Source organism: Molothrus aeneus, chromosome 3 (genome assembly GCF_037042795.1).
Source record: "Molothrus aeneus isolate 106 chromosome 3, BPBGC_Maene_1.0, whole genome shotgun sequence".
NCBI lineage: Eukaryota > Metazoa > Chordata > Aves > Passeriformes > Icteridae > Molothrus > Molothrus aeneus.
Genome location: NC_089648.1, coordinates 99,735,142 through 99,748,108, shown reverse-complemented (window position 1 = coordinate 99,748,108; position 12,967 = coordinate 99,735,142). Strand labels below are relative to the sequence as shown.

Sequence of the window (12,967 nt, the reverse complement as noted above, 5' to 3'; positions counted from 1 at the left end):
GTGAAATGAGAAGCTTACAGGGGACTGGTGGTTGTTTCCTAGAAAAAGGTATGTGCATATGTGCAGGAGAGCATGGATGAGAGGAGGGACACAAGGAGCAAACAGGCAGCTATGGGAGGCTGGCTGGGTGTGCTGCTGGCAGGCAGACATCTGGCTCTGAGGCAGTGCTAGGAAAGGTTTGCTCCACTCCTGGCTTTGCTGCTGGGGAAGATTTTCTGAACTAAGCTGAGCAAGTTTTCTCCCTGGGACTGCTGATAAGGCGGCTTTTTTTTTTTCTTTTTCTTTTTTTTTCTTTTTCTTTTTCTTTTTCTTTTTCTTTTTCTTTTTTCTTTTTCCCTCCCCCAGGGTATTTTGGTTAGGACTGCTAGGCATTAAAAATGTGGTGAGGAAATTAATGCTCCGTGAGGTTGCACTGCGCTATCCTGATCAAGCCAAGGGTAAACAGATCACACCACTGCTTTGGTAGAAATTCTGTTTAAAAATTAATCTTTTGAAGGTTGTTAACAATACAAGAGCAGACTTTGCAGCCTCATTAAAAAATACTGTATTAATACAGTGACTTAGGGTGTGTATCCTGCAAGATCTGCTGCTGTGGAAACCTCAGTAAAGGGTATCTTAAACTAGACAGTAGAAAATAAAGTAACAGCAGCAGGAAGTTCTTGTATAAGTTGTTCTACCTGCTTTTAGCAGTTTGCCTGTGATTAAAACAGCAGGAGAGACTCACAACTGTCTGAAATGGACAGCTTTCTGTTCTTCACCTCCCTGCAAGCTGCATGGGAATCTTTCTCCATTCCTGAAATTGTTGCTTTGCCCTTCCTGTCCTGATGACTTCTCAGACAGGGCCCTTTCCCCCTCCATATCAGAACACACAGTGTTTTCTGGGCTTCTATTCAAAAAGCGCCTGATAAGATATCTGGGGGTGACATGCTTGACCTTCTGGAGAGTGGCCATGCAGGTTCTTCTGCTGCAGGTCAGTTTTTATTGGGGTGGGATGGCCTGATGGGAATAAGCCTGGTGGACTCTGACCATCAGTTATCTCAGGGGGCTGCTCAGTTCCCCTGGAATTTGGACCTAGTTGGTCTTAATTTGGCTTGCAGAGTGCTGTCCCTGCCAGAATTAATGTCACAAAACATCATTTGCTGGGGTATTGATTGTGTGAGAAGTAGGTAAGAGGCTTCTCTCTGCTTTTTTCAGGCATTCTGCTTTCCCACAGACAGCTGCCATTCTGGAGTACATGGCCAAAGTTGTTTGGTGCCAGAAGTGGGGTGCTAGGGCTCAGCATGATGCCATGTGGGTGAAGGTGACCCCACCTTGTGATGAGCCTCCATCTTACTGGGGCTGCAGAAGGCAGTCACAACTGTCACAGGAGGTGTCAATCCTTGGAACACCACTGGTAAATCTTCTCCAGGATGTCCTTGCTTATTGCTTCCCTTCCTGGAGCCACCAAGACTCTTCTGCAATCTCCCTTTGTTAAGGCTTCCTGACAGAAGCAGCAAGTGCAGTGTAGGGTGTACCCATGGTACAGAGTTGCAGGAACAGGGCTGTAACTTGAGCTATTGGGACTTCACAGAAATATTCAATAGTTTGTGGTGTTCTTTTCACTCAGTTCTCTCAGGTCTCCCCAGGTTGTGAAAAATCAATTGCTGAGGTATAATACTAGAGAGAAGACTTAAAGCTCAGTGCTTACAGGCAGGTTCTGACAATCCTGCTTAAAATAGCAACAACAAAACAATAAGCTCTGAAATAATGAATTGTTGAGAAGGAAGTAGTCTGTCAATCTGTTAACCTACTTAAGGAACAGAAACTTCTGCACTACCCACTTTTCTTGGAATACCTTTTCTTCAGCAAGTACTTCAGAGTTTTTATCTGTTAGAAAACTTGTAAAAAATATTGTACTACTAAACCAGTTAAAAAGAAATCTCAGCTCAGTCTAATATGATAAGTGAGTTTTCTGAGGAAAAAAATAAACAAGGGTAAGAGGAGGTAAGAGGTGGAGTTTTCCAAGAGCTATTACTACCTAGAGAGTTGCGTTCAATGTCTCCTCATCTGTATTTCAAAAGAATTTCCCGCCTGGGTTAGTGACTCACTTTTCAAAGGAAATTTTCATAAAGGGAAAGCTAATGCAATTAGACCTTCGAGGATATTGTAGGTAAATAACTTTCAGCAAGAGTTGAAACCCCTCCGTGTTAAGTGACAGGCAGCCACCCTTTCTCTGTTATCTGCTGGTGCTTAGCAAAATACTGCAAGTCAGAGCCCCAGAAAAGAGGAGTAAACCAAAGCTGCTCTACCAGAAATCTACTGTAACTATGCTGAGTTACCTCATCTGAGACTGCTTCACTGCTTAATATTCCTACTCAGTGAAGAATGTTACATGGAAAGAAGGGCAACCAAGAAAAATACATGTGAAGGCTTTAACTTGCTGTGATATGTGATACCTCCCCAGAATTTGATGATCAGTCACCCCAGCTTTCCTGATTTTGCTAGGTTTGCAAATTTGAAAATGAGAAAAATTAGTCTCCAGATTGATTTCTGATAGATGTTTTCCTGACCAGGAAAATCAATCTGGCATCAGCAGAGCACTGGGAATTGTTTCTCAATGTCTGTTTAAATGGTGTCTTGTCAAACATTGGTCTTGTAAGATAAACTTCATGGAAGTTTTGTTTTCTTTCCTCTCTTCACTAGGAGTGGTCTCCATACTGGTAGCAAAGGGTTGCTGGATTGTAACAACACTGAGAGTTTGAAATTTCAGGAGAGTCCTTTCAAACACTGTATTATTTCGTGGAGCCCTACCCTACAATCAATTCTTTTATACTCTGCTCTGAAGACCTTGCACGAGCTCTTGAAGGATTCCAGTTCTTGAGCTGCAAAAGCAACTCTTTCAGAGAAATACTGTACTTTACCCCCCGTCATTTCAGTGCCTGATCTTCCATTCTTAAGTGCACCTGTGGCTTCTGTCAGTGTTTCTGTGCTATCCCTGGTTTCAGAGAAGCCTGTTAAAGGGCAGGAGTATCATACTGTTGTGCCCTTTGAAGGGCTGGGAGCTGGGGACACTGCAAGCAGTGAATGGAAAGAGGTCAGCCCAGCATCCTAAGTACCATCAGTGTGTGGTCTGAATACAAGTCCAAATCATGAGCTAAAGGATGAGAATCCCGTCCACATCTCCTGATTACTGGCTTAATGCACTCAGCCATGGGATTAGCCTGGTCCCCTACTTGTGTGAGGCAGGTAGCAAATGGAAAGGTTACCCAGGCTGCCTCCACAGCAGTGCCCTCTCAGGCAGCACTTGCTGACCCAAACACCTCTCATGGCCCTCACAAGGTGAGGCTGGGGTGGACCCCAGGCCTCTAGGGGCCATCAGCTGTGTTGTGTCAGATGGAACACACTGCAGTGGAACCTGCTGACCTCAACTGGGACAGACAATTTAGACCTGGTTTGTTGACACAATGGTAGATCTTCACTGCCTGGGCTCATCATTCCCCTTTTGCAGTCCTCTGCCATCTTGGTATAGTTGACACCTGGAAAAAGGAGGTGTTTTGAAGGCTTTACCTGTGCCAGGAGACAGCAGGACGAGAAAATGTATCTTGGCTGTCCCTTACACAAAGTATGGCCCATTACCTTTGTGCTTCTTAGATAGCCTGTGTCCAGGTGAGATATCAGGACAGGAATAGGTCCCTAGTCTGTAGGACCACAAGTGGTGCCTGAAATACCCTGCAGATAATTCAGTCCCTATCACAGGCAGACACCCCTCAGCTCCTCTCCTGGAATGAATTTCTTCCTGAGTGTGTGTGGAAGACAGACTCACATGCTAAGGAAGATACTTGAAAACACAACATTAATGCCTTGGACTCTCTTGTGTGAAGCCAAGTACCTATTTCTGCATTTTAAAAAAAGGCATTAATATGATTGAGCCCCTGGGCTGGATTGCTTGGGTGGGTCCTGAGAGCCTCCAAAGAGTCAGCAAGTGTCAGAGGCTTTCAGGATTTGAGGGCACTAAGGCAGCAGGGTTTTTTCTTACATCTCTGCAGCAACTGACCAGCTGGTACAATGAGTTCCACCTTCCCATGCCCACTACATAATGGTTGTTTTTTCTTATGGATAATATATTTGTCCTTTAAGTTACTGTGATGTTAAAGTGGCATTTGGGAAGTTCATTATCTTTACTAACACTTGGCTAGGGTGAGATGATGTCTTAATTAATATATAAAGAAAGAATGAAGAAGCTAAGGTTACCCATAGGATAAAGAAATTTCCAAGAGTTGATATTTTATGTTTTAATGGGAATGAATACAGGTCCTCAGTTCTTTCCTTTATTCCAAGTAAAAAAGAGAAGGGGGAGGGCAGCAGGAGTAACTAGTGCAATAGATGAGCAGAACAGCAGTAACTGGCATATGATCCAAGCTGGCACTAACTAGTGAAGCTTGAAGGAATTAATTGGTTATATATGGGCCTTGCATGTGCTGAGTCAGTCGCTGTCCCTGTCTGCCTACATCACTGCTCTGACTTGGCCTCTCAAAGCATTGACATTTACACTGGCATCCTAATGCTAATAAAGGGGGGGGGGAATGCCACAAAATCCTAACCAGGTTTCCTTTTTCCCCAGGGTAGATTGGCAGAGTTGGGCCAGTAGAGTCTGCAGTGGTGGTAGAAGGTTTATTTGTTGTGTGGTGGAGAGCAAGCTTGTGCTGCTGGTGTAAAAATGCAGGGAAAGAATAATTGTGCAGATAAGGGAAGATTTTGGAGCTCTGTGAGGTTAGCTCTGGCTGGAGTAACTCCTGGAAGGAGCAGAGATCCCACTTACATTTTTAATTTGAAATAGTTTGAACCAAAAAATCATAGTAATTAGAAAGAAAACTTTACAAGAAGGCATACTCCTGGTTTTCTTTCATATTTTTTTTTAAAAAAGATTGACTGTCTTTCTCAGACACCTCAGGTGAGTTTCTCTCGCCTCCCATAGATCCTGTAGGATGCAGAATCTTTTCTGAGTCTTAAATCCACTCCTTGCAGCCAGAAGGAGGGAGAAGCCGTGCAGCATTGCCATCTGAAAGGGAGCAGGACATTAGGTAGTCCCAACCCATCATCTCAGGCAGCTCTGGGTGAGTCAGATGAATCCCACCCACTGCACAGTTGCAGGCTCTAGCAAAATGACTCACCACTCTGTTATGGTAAATAGCAGCTGAGAGTCTTGCCCTGTGCAGATGTAAAACACTTAGCCTCTCACTGCAGCAACACCCGGGTGCAGTTATTCACTGTGGCCGTGCCAAAAGCTTGGTGGGTTGGTATTTATTTTTTTTTAGTTGACAGCTGATTTCGAAGAGGGAGACAGGCAATAAAAATGCTGTGAATGGTGAAGGAAATGAGTCTGACTCACTTCCACTTTCCCTTTCACATTTTTAATCCTGTGCAGTGCTGCCTGTGACAGGAGTGGGATTATGCTGGGATTACTGATAGCAGTCTCTGATCTGCTGTGTAGATGGTTTTATTTTCAATCCCTTTTTTTTTAAACAAATCTTTTTTTATTTATTTTCCTATTTCCCTTCAGCAACTTCCACCTGACATATTTAAATTGCTTCTCTTTCATTCCTGTTCCAGCTGCAAGCACATCTCCTCCTTGCAAGTAAATATGTTTTGAAAGGGAGAGGTAGGGAGAAATAAAGTTAACATTGCTTTCCATTTTGGTCTTAAGAAAATAAGGAAAAACTGTGAACATGAAAGGGCTGGTTTTGCAGTGAAACTGTGGTGTCTTTCAGAGGAAAGCACTGGCTGTTTTCATTTTGAGACTCTGGTAGAAGCTTGAGAAAAAAAGCAGGTGACACTGAGTTTGTGTTAACCATCCAAAGGCTTGGGAGGGGAAATCAAACAGGTTTCATGTCATTAACTGGCTGTCTGTAAACAAGGTAGTTCACATCCCTGTGCCTCAGGTCAGCCTTTGTGTGTACAAGCAAGAATTTGGGAGGGTTTGGGCAGTGGTTGGCATTCCTTGCTGCTTTAAATTGACCTGTCAAGCAGTGTGTTATGAAGCAGCACCTGGACACGTGGGGCAGAGGGGCATGAATGAACATTCAGGGCATGAAGCCATCTGAAAGAATGTGGTGGGTGTTTGCACAGAACTTCACATGCCCCAGGCTTGGCGATGCACAGAGCAGTTTTAGAAGGGTACAAGAAAACAGCCAAGAACACCCCTGCACAAGGTGAGAACTGCTTACTGCAGGTTCAGGTGCCTGGTGAGGGTCCATGACTGTCAATGCCAGAGGCCACTGCTCTGTGTTGGTGTATGTGTGTCCTCAGCAAACTGTTCTGCTTGAACAACTCAGCTCTCTGAAGAAGATAACTTATAATCCATGTTGTTGCTTTCTTTATTTCCAAATAATTATTAAGAGCACATTTGAAGACAATGCATGTTTTAAATATCAAAGGAATGTTTTCAGCCCCTATCTTTCATTTGGCTGGAGCAACTTACCTTCTTTGATAGCCTGTGTGCAGAATAGTCTCCTTGTTCCAGAGGTTAGATTGTACCAAACAGGGACAGAAACATAAATATTTACTGCCATCTTTTGGGCAGTGTGGGTATGACTCAAAAAAAGAAGGGGTCAATCGAATTACTCTGCATCTCCTTCAACTTTGTCAGCTGACTCTTATCTGGCCACCAAATACAACAGTTGGCCAAAGAACATCAGTTTTTTAACAGTTATCAGTCCAAGGCTCTAAGTGAAGCGAGGTTCCTAAAGGGAGGTGCTTACTTTGGCTTGAGCAAACTGATAGATTTTGGGCTAAAAAACCTAAAAGGCTTTGAGCACATCCACCATTCTTAAGCTTTTGACACAGTGTGTGTTCATTGCTTCAGACTGCTGGGAGCTTTGTGTTTTGCTCTGCTTTAATGCATAATTGCTAGGATTCTTGAAGTCAGACCCTGACCTTTTCAGGAAATACAATTTCAGTACTCTGTAGTCTGCAAGAATATTAGAGTGTCAACATATGTAGGTTTATTTTTAAATGTGTGTATTTTAGCAAGATAGGATATGTTGCATCACACTCCTCTGACCCTTTCTTCTTACACAGTGTATTGTTCAGTTGAAATGCTGATTAGGTGACCTTTCCTAATTGCAATACATTATTTTTCATCCACTTGAGGTGCCAGATTGTATTTTTAATATCATACTTAATCAAACTTTCAGTCCTGCAGTCTGAGCAGATGCACATTTCCTGCTGTGGTAATAGCCCCTTCCTTGAAACTAGTTTGAATATAATAGCAGCAAGGTACTTTACTCTTTCCAGAAGGCCGTGTCTCTTAGTGGACAGAACCTTCTTTTAATGCAATGAGATCATTTATTAAGGCTTTGTAGAAAGATGAAATTTTTATCTGGGATTCATATGTGTTGCTGATTTAAGTACGATTATCGTCTTATCCTTACCATCTGGACCTCCACAATGTGCCACAAGGGAAGAACTTGCTCAATGTAAAACTTGGTTTGTTGTTTATTGAGGGGGTGGCAGCAAAGATAATCGTCCTTCCGCTCACTGTTCTTCAGCTTGCATTGAGCAAGCAAAATATGACTCTTTGCTCTTGTCTTGTGTTTGTTTTAGGTGAAACTTCCTTTTCCTGTTGATCAAATCACAGATCTTCCAAGGAATGATTTCCAGATGATGATAAAGATGCACAAGCTAACCTCAGAGCAGCTCGAGTTCATCCACGATGTCCGCCGGCGCAGCAAGAACCGGATCGCAGCCCAGCGCTGCCGCAAGAGGAAACTGGACTGCATTCAGAACCTGGAATGTGAAATCCGCAAGTTGGTGAGTTCTGTGCCCTCGCTGCAGCCCAGCTCACCCTCACTCTGTAGCCTGCAGGGCACCAGCAGCAATTCCAGCCCAGACTTCAGGGGGTTCAGTCAGTTTGTGCACTGATGAGCAGAATGATGCACAATGGACAGTGCCACCACATTTTAATGTAAGGGAGTGAGGTGACTGGAGCGAGGCCAAGGGGCTGCTTAGAAAATTCCTCTCACTTTCAGTCATGATATGGACACCTCAGGTGGGGTTTGTTGTGTTTCATTTTGCTTTGTTCTCTGCTCAAGCTGTAGGAAACATCGTGTGAAAGAGGCAGGGATCTGTTGGAAGAAGCTGAGTTACCATCACCTCACAAATGGCAGAAAGCCACAAGACTTTGGGTTACTCACTTGCTGCCTGTGCCTGTCTGCTTCCCGTCTGTAACAGGGAGGTGGCACTGACCTCACAAGCTGGTTGGGAGGCTTAAATCATCAAGGCTTGTGAAGCTTTCAGATGCTGTGCTGCTGAAGCCCTGGGGGGAAAAAAAAAGAAAAATCAAAACATTGTTCAGAGTAGTGCTGCACTGATGCAAAACAAACAACACAACAAAGATAAACAAAATAGTGAGCAACTGCTTCCTGCACTGAGTATAATGCACAGTGTGTACAGGGTGAGTCAGAGGTTCTGCACAGTGGAAGAGTGGATGGATCCTCATCAGGTTGTCAGAAGAAGCAGGTTCAGTCTTAGCTGCACATGCCTGTCGCTCTGCACTGAGCTGGTGATGGGGAGGAGTTCCTGTCTCTCACTCTCCAGAGCCTCAGGAGCAGCACTCTGAGGGCTGGACTAGCAGCAGGGGGTGATTCAGCCTTTTACCTGTTGCCTTCACTTGAAAATTAGTTTGAGTTAATTGATTTCACGCAATCCTGTGACATTGCCATTATTGTCTGATATAGTAAACTGTAGACAGACAAAATAAAAATTTTAAGTCCTCTCCCCAGCACAAACACTCATCTCAGGGGAATGAATGAAAGGCATATGAGAGGCCTTGTGGGCTTGATCCATGCTCAATTTGAGGAATCAAAAACCATTTGAGTTGCAGGATTCTTCCCAAAAAAAAGTTGACATTTCTATTTAGCAAAGGGGACTTGAATATGTGGCAATAGGCAGTGAGTGAGCCAAGTAAGGAAGACACCCCACTGGACCTGTTTGCAAACAGTGAAGGGCTGGTGGGTGAAGTGATGGCTGGATGCCTTCTTGGGCACAGTGATCCAAATTTGATGGAGTTTTTGGTTTCTGGAGAATTAAGTAGGAGGGTCAGCAGAGCTGCCACCTTGGACTTCCAGAATGCAGACTTTGGCCTGTTTAGAAGACTGGTTGGGAAAATCCCTTAGGAGGCAGTACTGAAGAGAGGAGTTCAGGAAGGTCGGACATTCTTCAAGAAATAAATCTTGCTGGCACAAGGGCAGGCTGATCCCATGTGCAAAAATATAAGACACTGGAGAAGACCAGCGTGGCTGAACAAAGAGTTTCAGCTGGAACTCAAGGAAAAAATGGAGTTTATTATTTTTGGAAGAAGGGGCAGCTATTCAGGAGGACTGCAAGCATATAGTGAAGTTATGCAGGGAGAAAATTAGAAGAGTAAAAGTCCAACTAGAACTTAATCAGGCCACTGCTGTAAATGACAACAAAAAATGTTTTTTTAAACAGACAAGCAACAAAAGGAAGGCCAAGGAGAATCTCCATCCTTTCTTGAATGCAGTAAAAACATAGCAACAGAGAAGGAGGAAAAGGCTGAGGTACTTAATGCCTTCTTTGCCTCAGTCTTACTCAGTAGTAAGACTGATTGCTCCCCAGGTACCCAGCCCCCTGAGCTGTTAGACAGGGACAGGGAAAACAATAAACATATAACACATGACCACTGGAAATTCCTTTGTTTTCTTCTGTCCACTTTGTGATCAGCAGTTTCCAGTCTCATTAATTACATAATGGTGCTGTGGTTTAAGGGTTTTTCACATGGCTGGGTCTTTTTTATGAAAGACCCCTTTCCCCCCTGTAGTTACTGTAAGTCACCCATCTTCTTGACACAGATGGTTTCACAGCAGACAGTGAGTGAAATGGTTGTATCCTCAGAGTTTGATAGGTAATTTTTTTTGCCTGCTTTCTCTCACTCATTCATCTACCCACTCACATTCCCTTTTTTCCCTGCAAACTCGCAGCATATTCTCCTCCATAATTCATCATCTCAAGATGTACTTGAGCATCTGTTTATTTTTTTATTATTTTTGTGCTTTCTTGATAGATTTATCAATATTTTAGCAGTTAGTTCTTTTCATGTGTACTGCTCTCTTTCACATTCATGCAGCTGTATGCTTCCAGTGTGGGCTCTGGACCCAGGGCAATACTATCAGCTGTCAACAACCAGCCATAGCTGGATTATCTGAGTTGTGGAGCTTTCACACCTCAGATGCAGAGACATCTTGGGTTTAGCAGTGTTACTAGGTGAGATACGTGGCTGTGCTGCTTTTGGGGCCAGCTCAGCTCTGGAAATAGTTCTGGTACTCTACAAAAGCTCATCTTCTCTCTCGAGCTGTGTGCCCACCTGCCTGAGACAGAAGGAGATGCAGCAGGACCATCCCAGTCAGTCTACAGTGAATCAACACCATTTTTTAGAGGTGAAACCCTAGGCTGGGTTCATAAAAATATCTGTATTAGATCGAGCTCAAGCCATTAAACACCAGAACATAAGAAAACAAGCCACGGTGCAGGCCACAGAGCACACTTAGATCCTCTCTTCTGAATAAACTCACCTCTCTCAGGAGTAAGGAGCTCCAGGGGTGCACCCAGCCTAAGCAGCCAACCTGACAGTTCAAGGGTGAACCGAACACCAGCAGCTTATCCTCACTTCAGGAATTAACCCATTCTCTTGCTGATTAGGTAGGAAATGGCACTTCTTCCTCAAAATGTTTTGTTCAGAGTTCTTTTATAGAATCTATTGGGCAGCCTTAGTTTATAAAGGGAACAGTTCTGTGGGAATAACTTGGGATTCTATCCTCTTCCAGTTCAAATGTTTTTCTCCAGATGTTTCCCAAAGTTCTGTCCACACAGGCCGTGGTGGTCAAATACTTGATGTCTTTGTGACTTTTCCTCTGGCCATATGAAAAGAGGTGTGACGCATTGGTGTTCTTGGGTACTGCTGCATATGTATTGTATTTGCAAGGACCCTCGTAGCAGAGAGGAATGATGAATCTGACTCCATGTTCTCAGAAGGCTAATTCATTATTTTATGATACTATATTATATTAAAGAATACTATACTAAACTATATGAAAGAATACAGAAAGGATATGTACACAATGCTAAAAAGATAATAATGAAAACTCGTGACTCTTTCCAGAGTCCTGACACAGTTTGGCACTGATTGGCCAATGAGACAAAGCAACTCATACCAGAATCCAATAAAACAATCACCTGTGGGTAAACAATCTCCAAACACATTCCAGACAAGCAAAACAAAGGAGAAGCAAATGCGATAATAATCATTTTCCTTTTTCTCTGAGACTTCTCAGCTTCCCAGGAGAAAAATCCTGGGCAGAGGGATTTTTCAGAGAATGTAAATGCCACACGTATGTGCCCAAAGTGAGCAGGCAGTGGATGTCCCTTCCTCAGTCTAAGATGCCTTCTTTCTTTTTCAGGTGTGTGAGAAAGAGAAATTGCTCTCAGAAAGGAACCAGCTGAAAGCGAGCATGGGAGAATTGCTAGACAACTTCTCGTGTCTTTCCCAAGAAGTGTGTAGAGACATGCAGAGCCCGGAACAGATCCAAGCCCTCCACCGATACTGCCCCGTTCTCAGACCCATGGATCTACAGCCGGTCACCACCATCAGCCCCGCCCCAGCTGGTGTGGAGCAGGGCCTGGTGAGCTCCCAGTGCATCGGGGAGAGCATGCAATGCTGCTCGGAGCAAGGCTCGGTGCAGCTGGGAGCGCCCTGGCTGCCCAACAACATCTCGGAAAATTGTTCGGCTGGCGCGGGATTGGATGGAGCCGACGCAGGTACTTACCCCGAGAGAGAGCTTCCACCTGAGCAGAGCAGCCAAACGGTCACGGTAGACTTCTGTCAGGAAATGACTGATAAATGTACAACAGATGAACAACCCAGGAAAGATTACACCTAGTGACTCGTAACCTTAACGTTACACCTGGTCAGGTGTTCTTCAGTCAGCCAGTGGCAGTGTTCATTTGTTGTCTAGAAGAACGTATTTGGTGCACACTACAGTGGTCTTAGCAGCAATACTGTTTTTAAGTATTCCCTCCTCTCTACAAGCAGGAGTTCTCTTCACAATGGTGCTATCCCTTGCTCAGGCAGGGAACGAAGCAGTGGCAACACTGTCTGTTTTTGTATGTTGATTTCAATCTTAACAGGGATGGACATAACACCTCTGAGGACCCAACCGCAGCTTTTTTCTCAGTGGCCCATGTCACAAAACCCTAACTCAGGAATTTCCTCTGAATGTTCAATTTTTCATTGAAGACAGCTTCTTTACACATCAAAGTTTTATAGCTAAACTGTACATATTATATATAATATATATAAAATATATATATCCATATGCAAGAGTCCCTGCATGCCTCAATTTTCTCATCCTACAAACTGGAAGATTTCATTTCTATTGTACAAACAAGTTCCAACATTCCTTTTTGTCCTTGATGCTAGAACTAGTTTGGTAACTTGTTACACGATAATTTTTTCCTCAGTTCGCAGTTCAGCAATAGCATTCAATTTGTACTTATTTATAAAACTTTAATGTCGGAAACTTATTTGAGATTTTATTATAGACAATTTTTTTTGGCACAGCCATTTCGTGCCATTGAGCAATGTGGAGTTATTTTATTTTCTTGCAGATACTGTACAGTAATGGTCAACTTTGCCACTTGCACTGAGTTTCTGGTCAAACCTCTTTTCATAAATGAAGTCATGACTTCAGAATAACTTGAGTATATGGTTTTCTTTGCTTTATGGCTTAAAGGAAATAGAAAATTTTTATCTAATAGACAAACACTCAGGAGCTCATTATGTAGTAAAAACAGTCTTGCCAAATACTGAATTCACTATACAATTTGTAAAGAGAATCTGCTTGAATTATTTTTATATTTAGACTTCTTTCTGTTTCACAAACCAAGTTTAAGTGCTGTTAATGATGGTTTTGGA

The 12,967-nt window shown here is 43.3% G+C and overlaps 1 protein-coding gene across 1 annotated transcript in view; it reads left to right on the top strand.

Moving 5' to 3' along the window:
- Positions 1–12,627, top strand: part of BACH2 (BTB domain and CNC homolog 2) — a 138,944-nt gene extending 126,317 nt beyond the window's left edge. Inside the window, exons 6-7 of the mRNA XM_066545923.1 lie at positions 7,582–7,788; positions 11,454–12,627. Coding sequence (XP_066402020.1) covers positions 7,582–7,788; positions 11,454–11,933 — 687 coding nt within the window. The 3' untranslated portion in view covers positions 11,934–12,627. The remainder of the gene's footprint in view (positions 1–7,581; positions 7,789–11,453) is intronic.
- Positions 12,628–12,967: the final 340 nt, after the last annotated feature.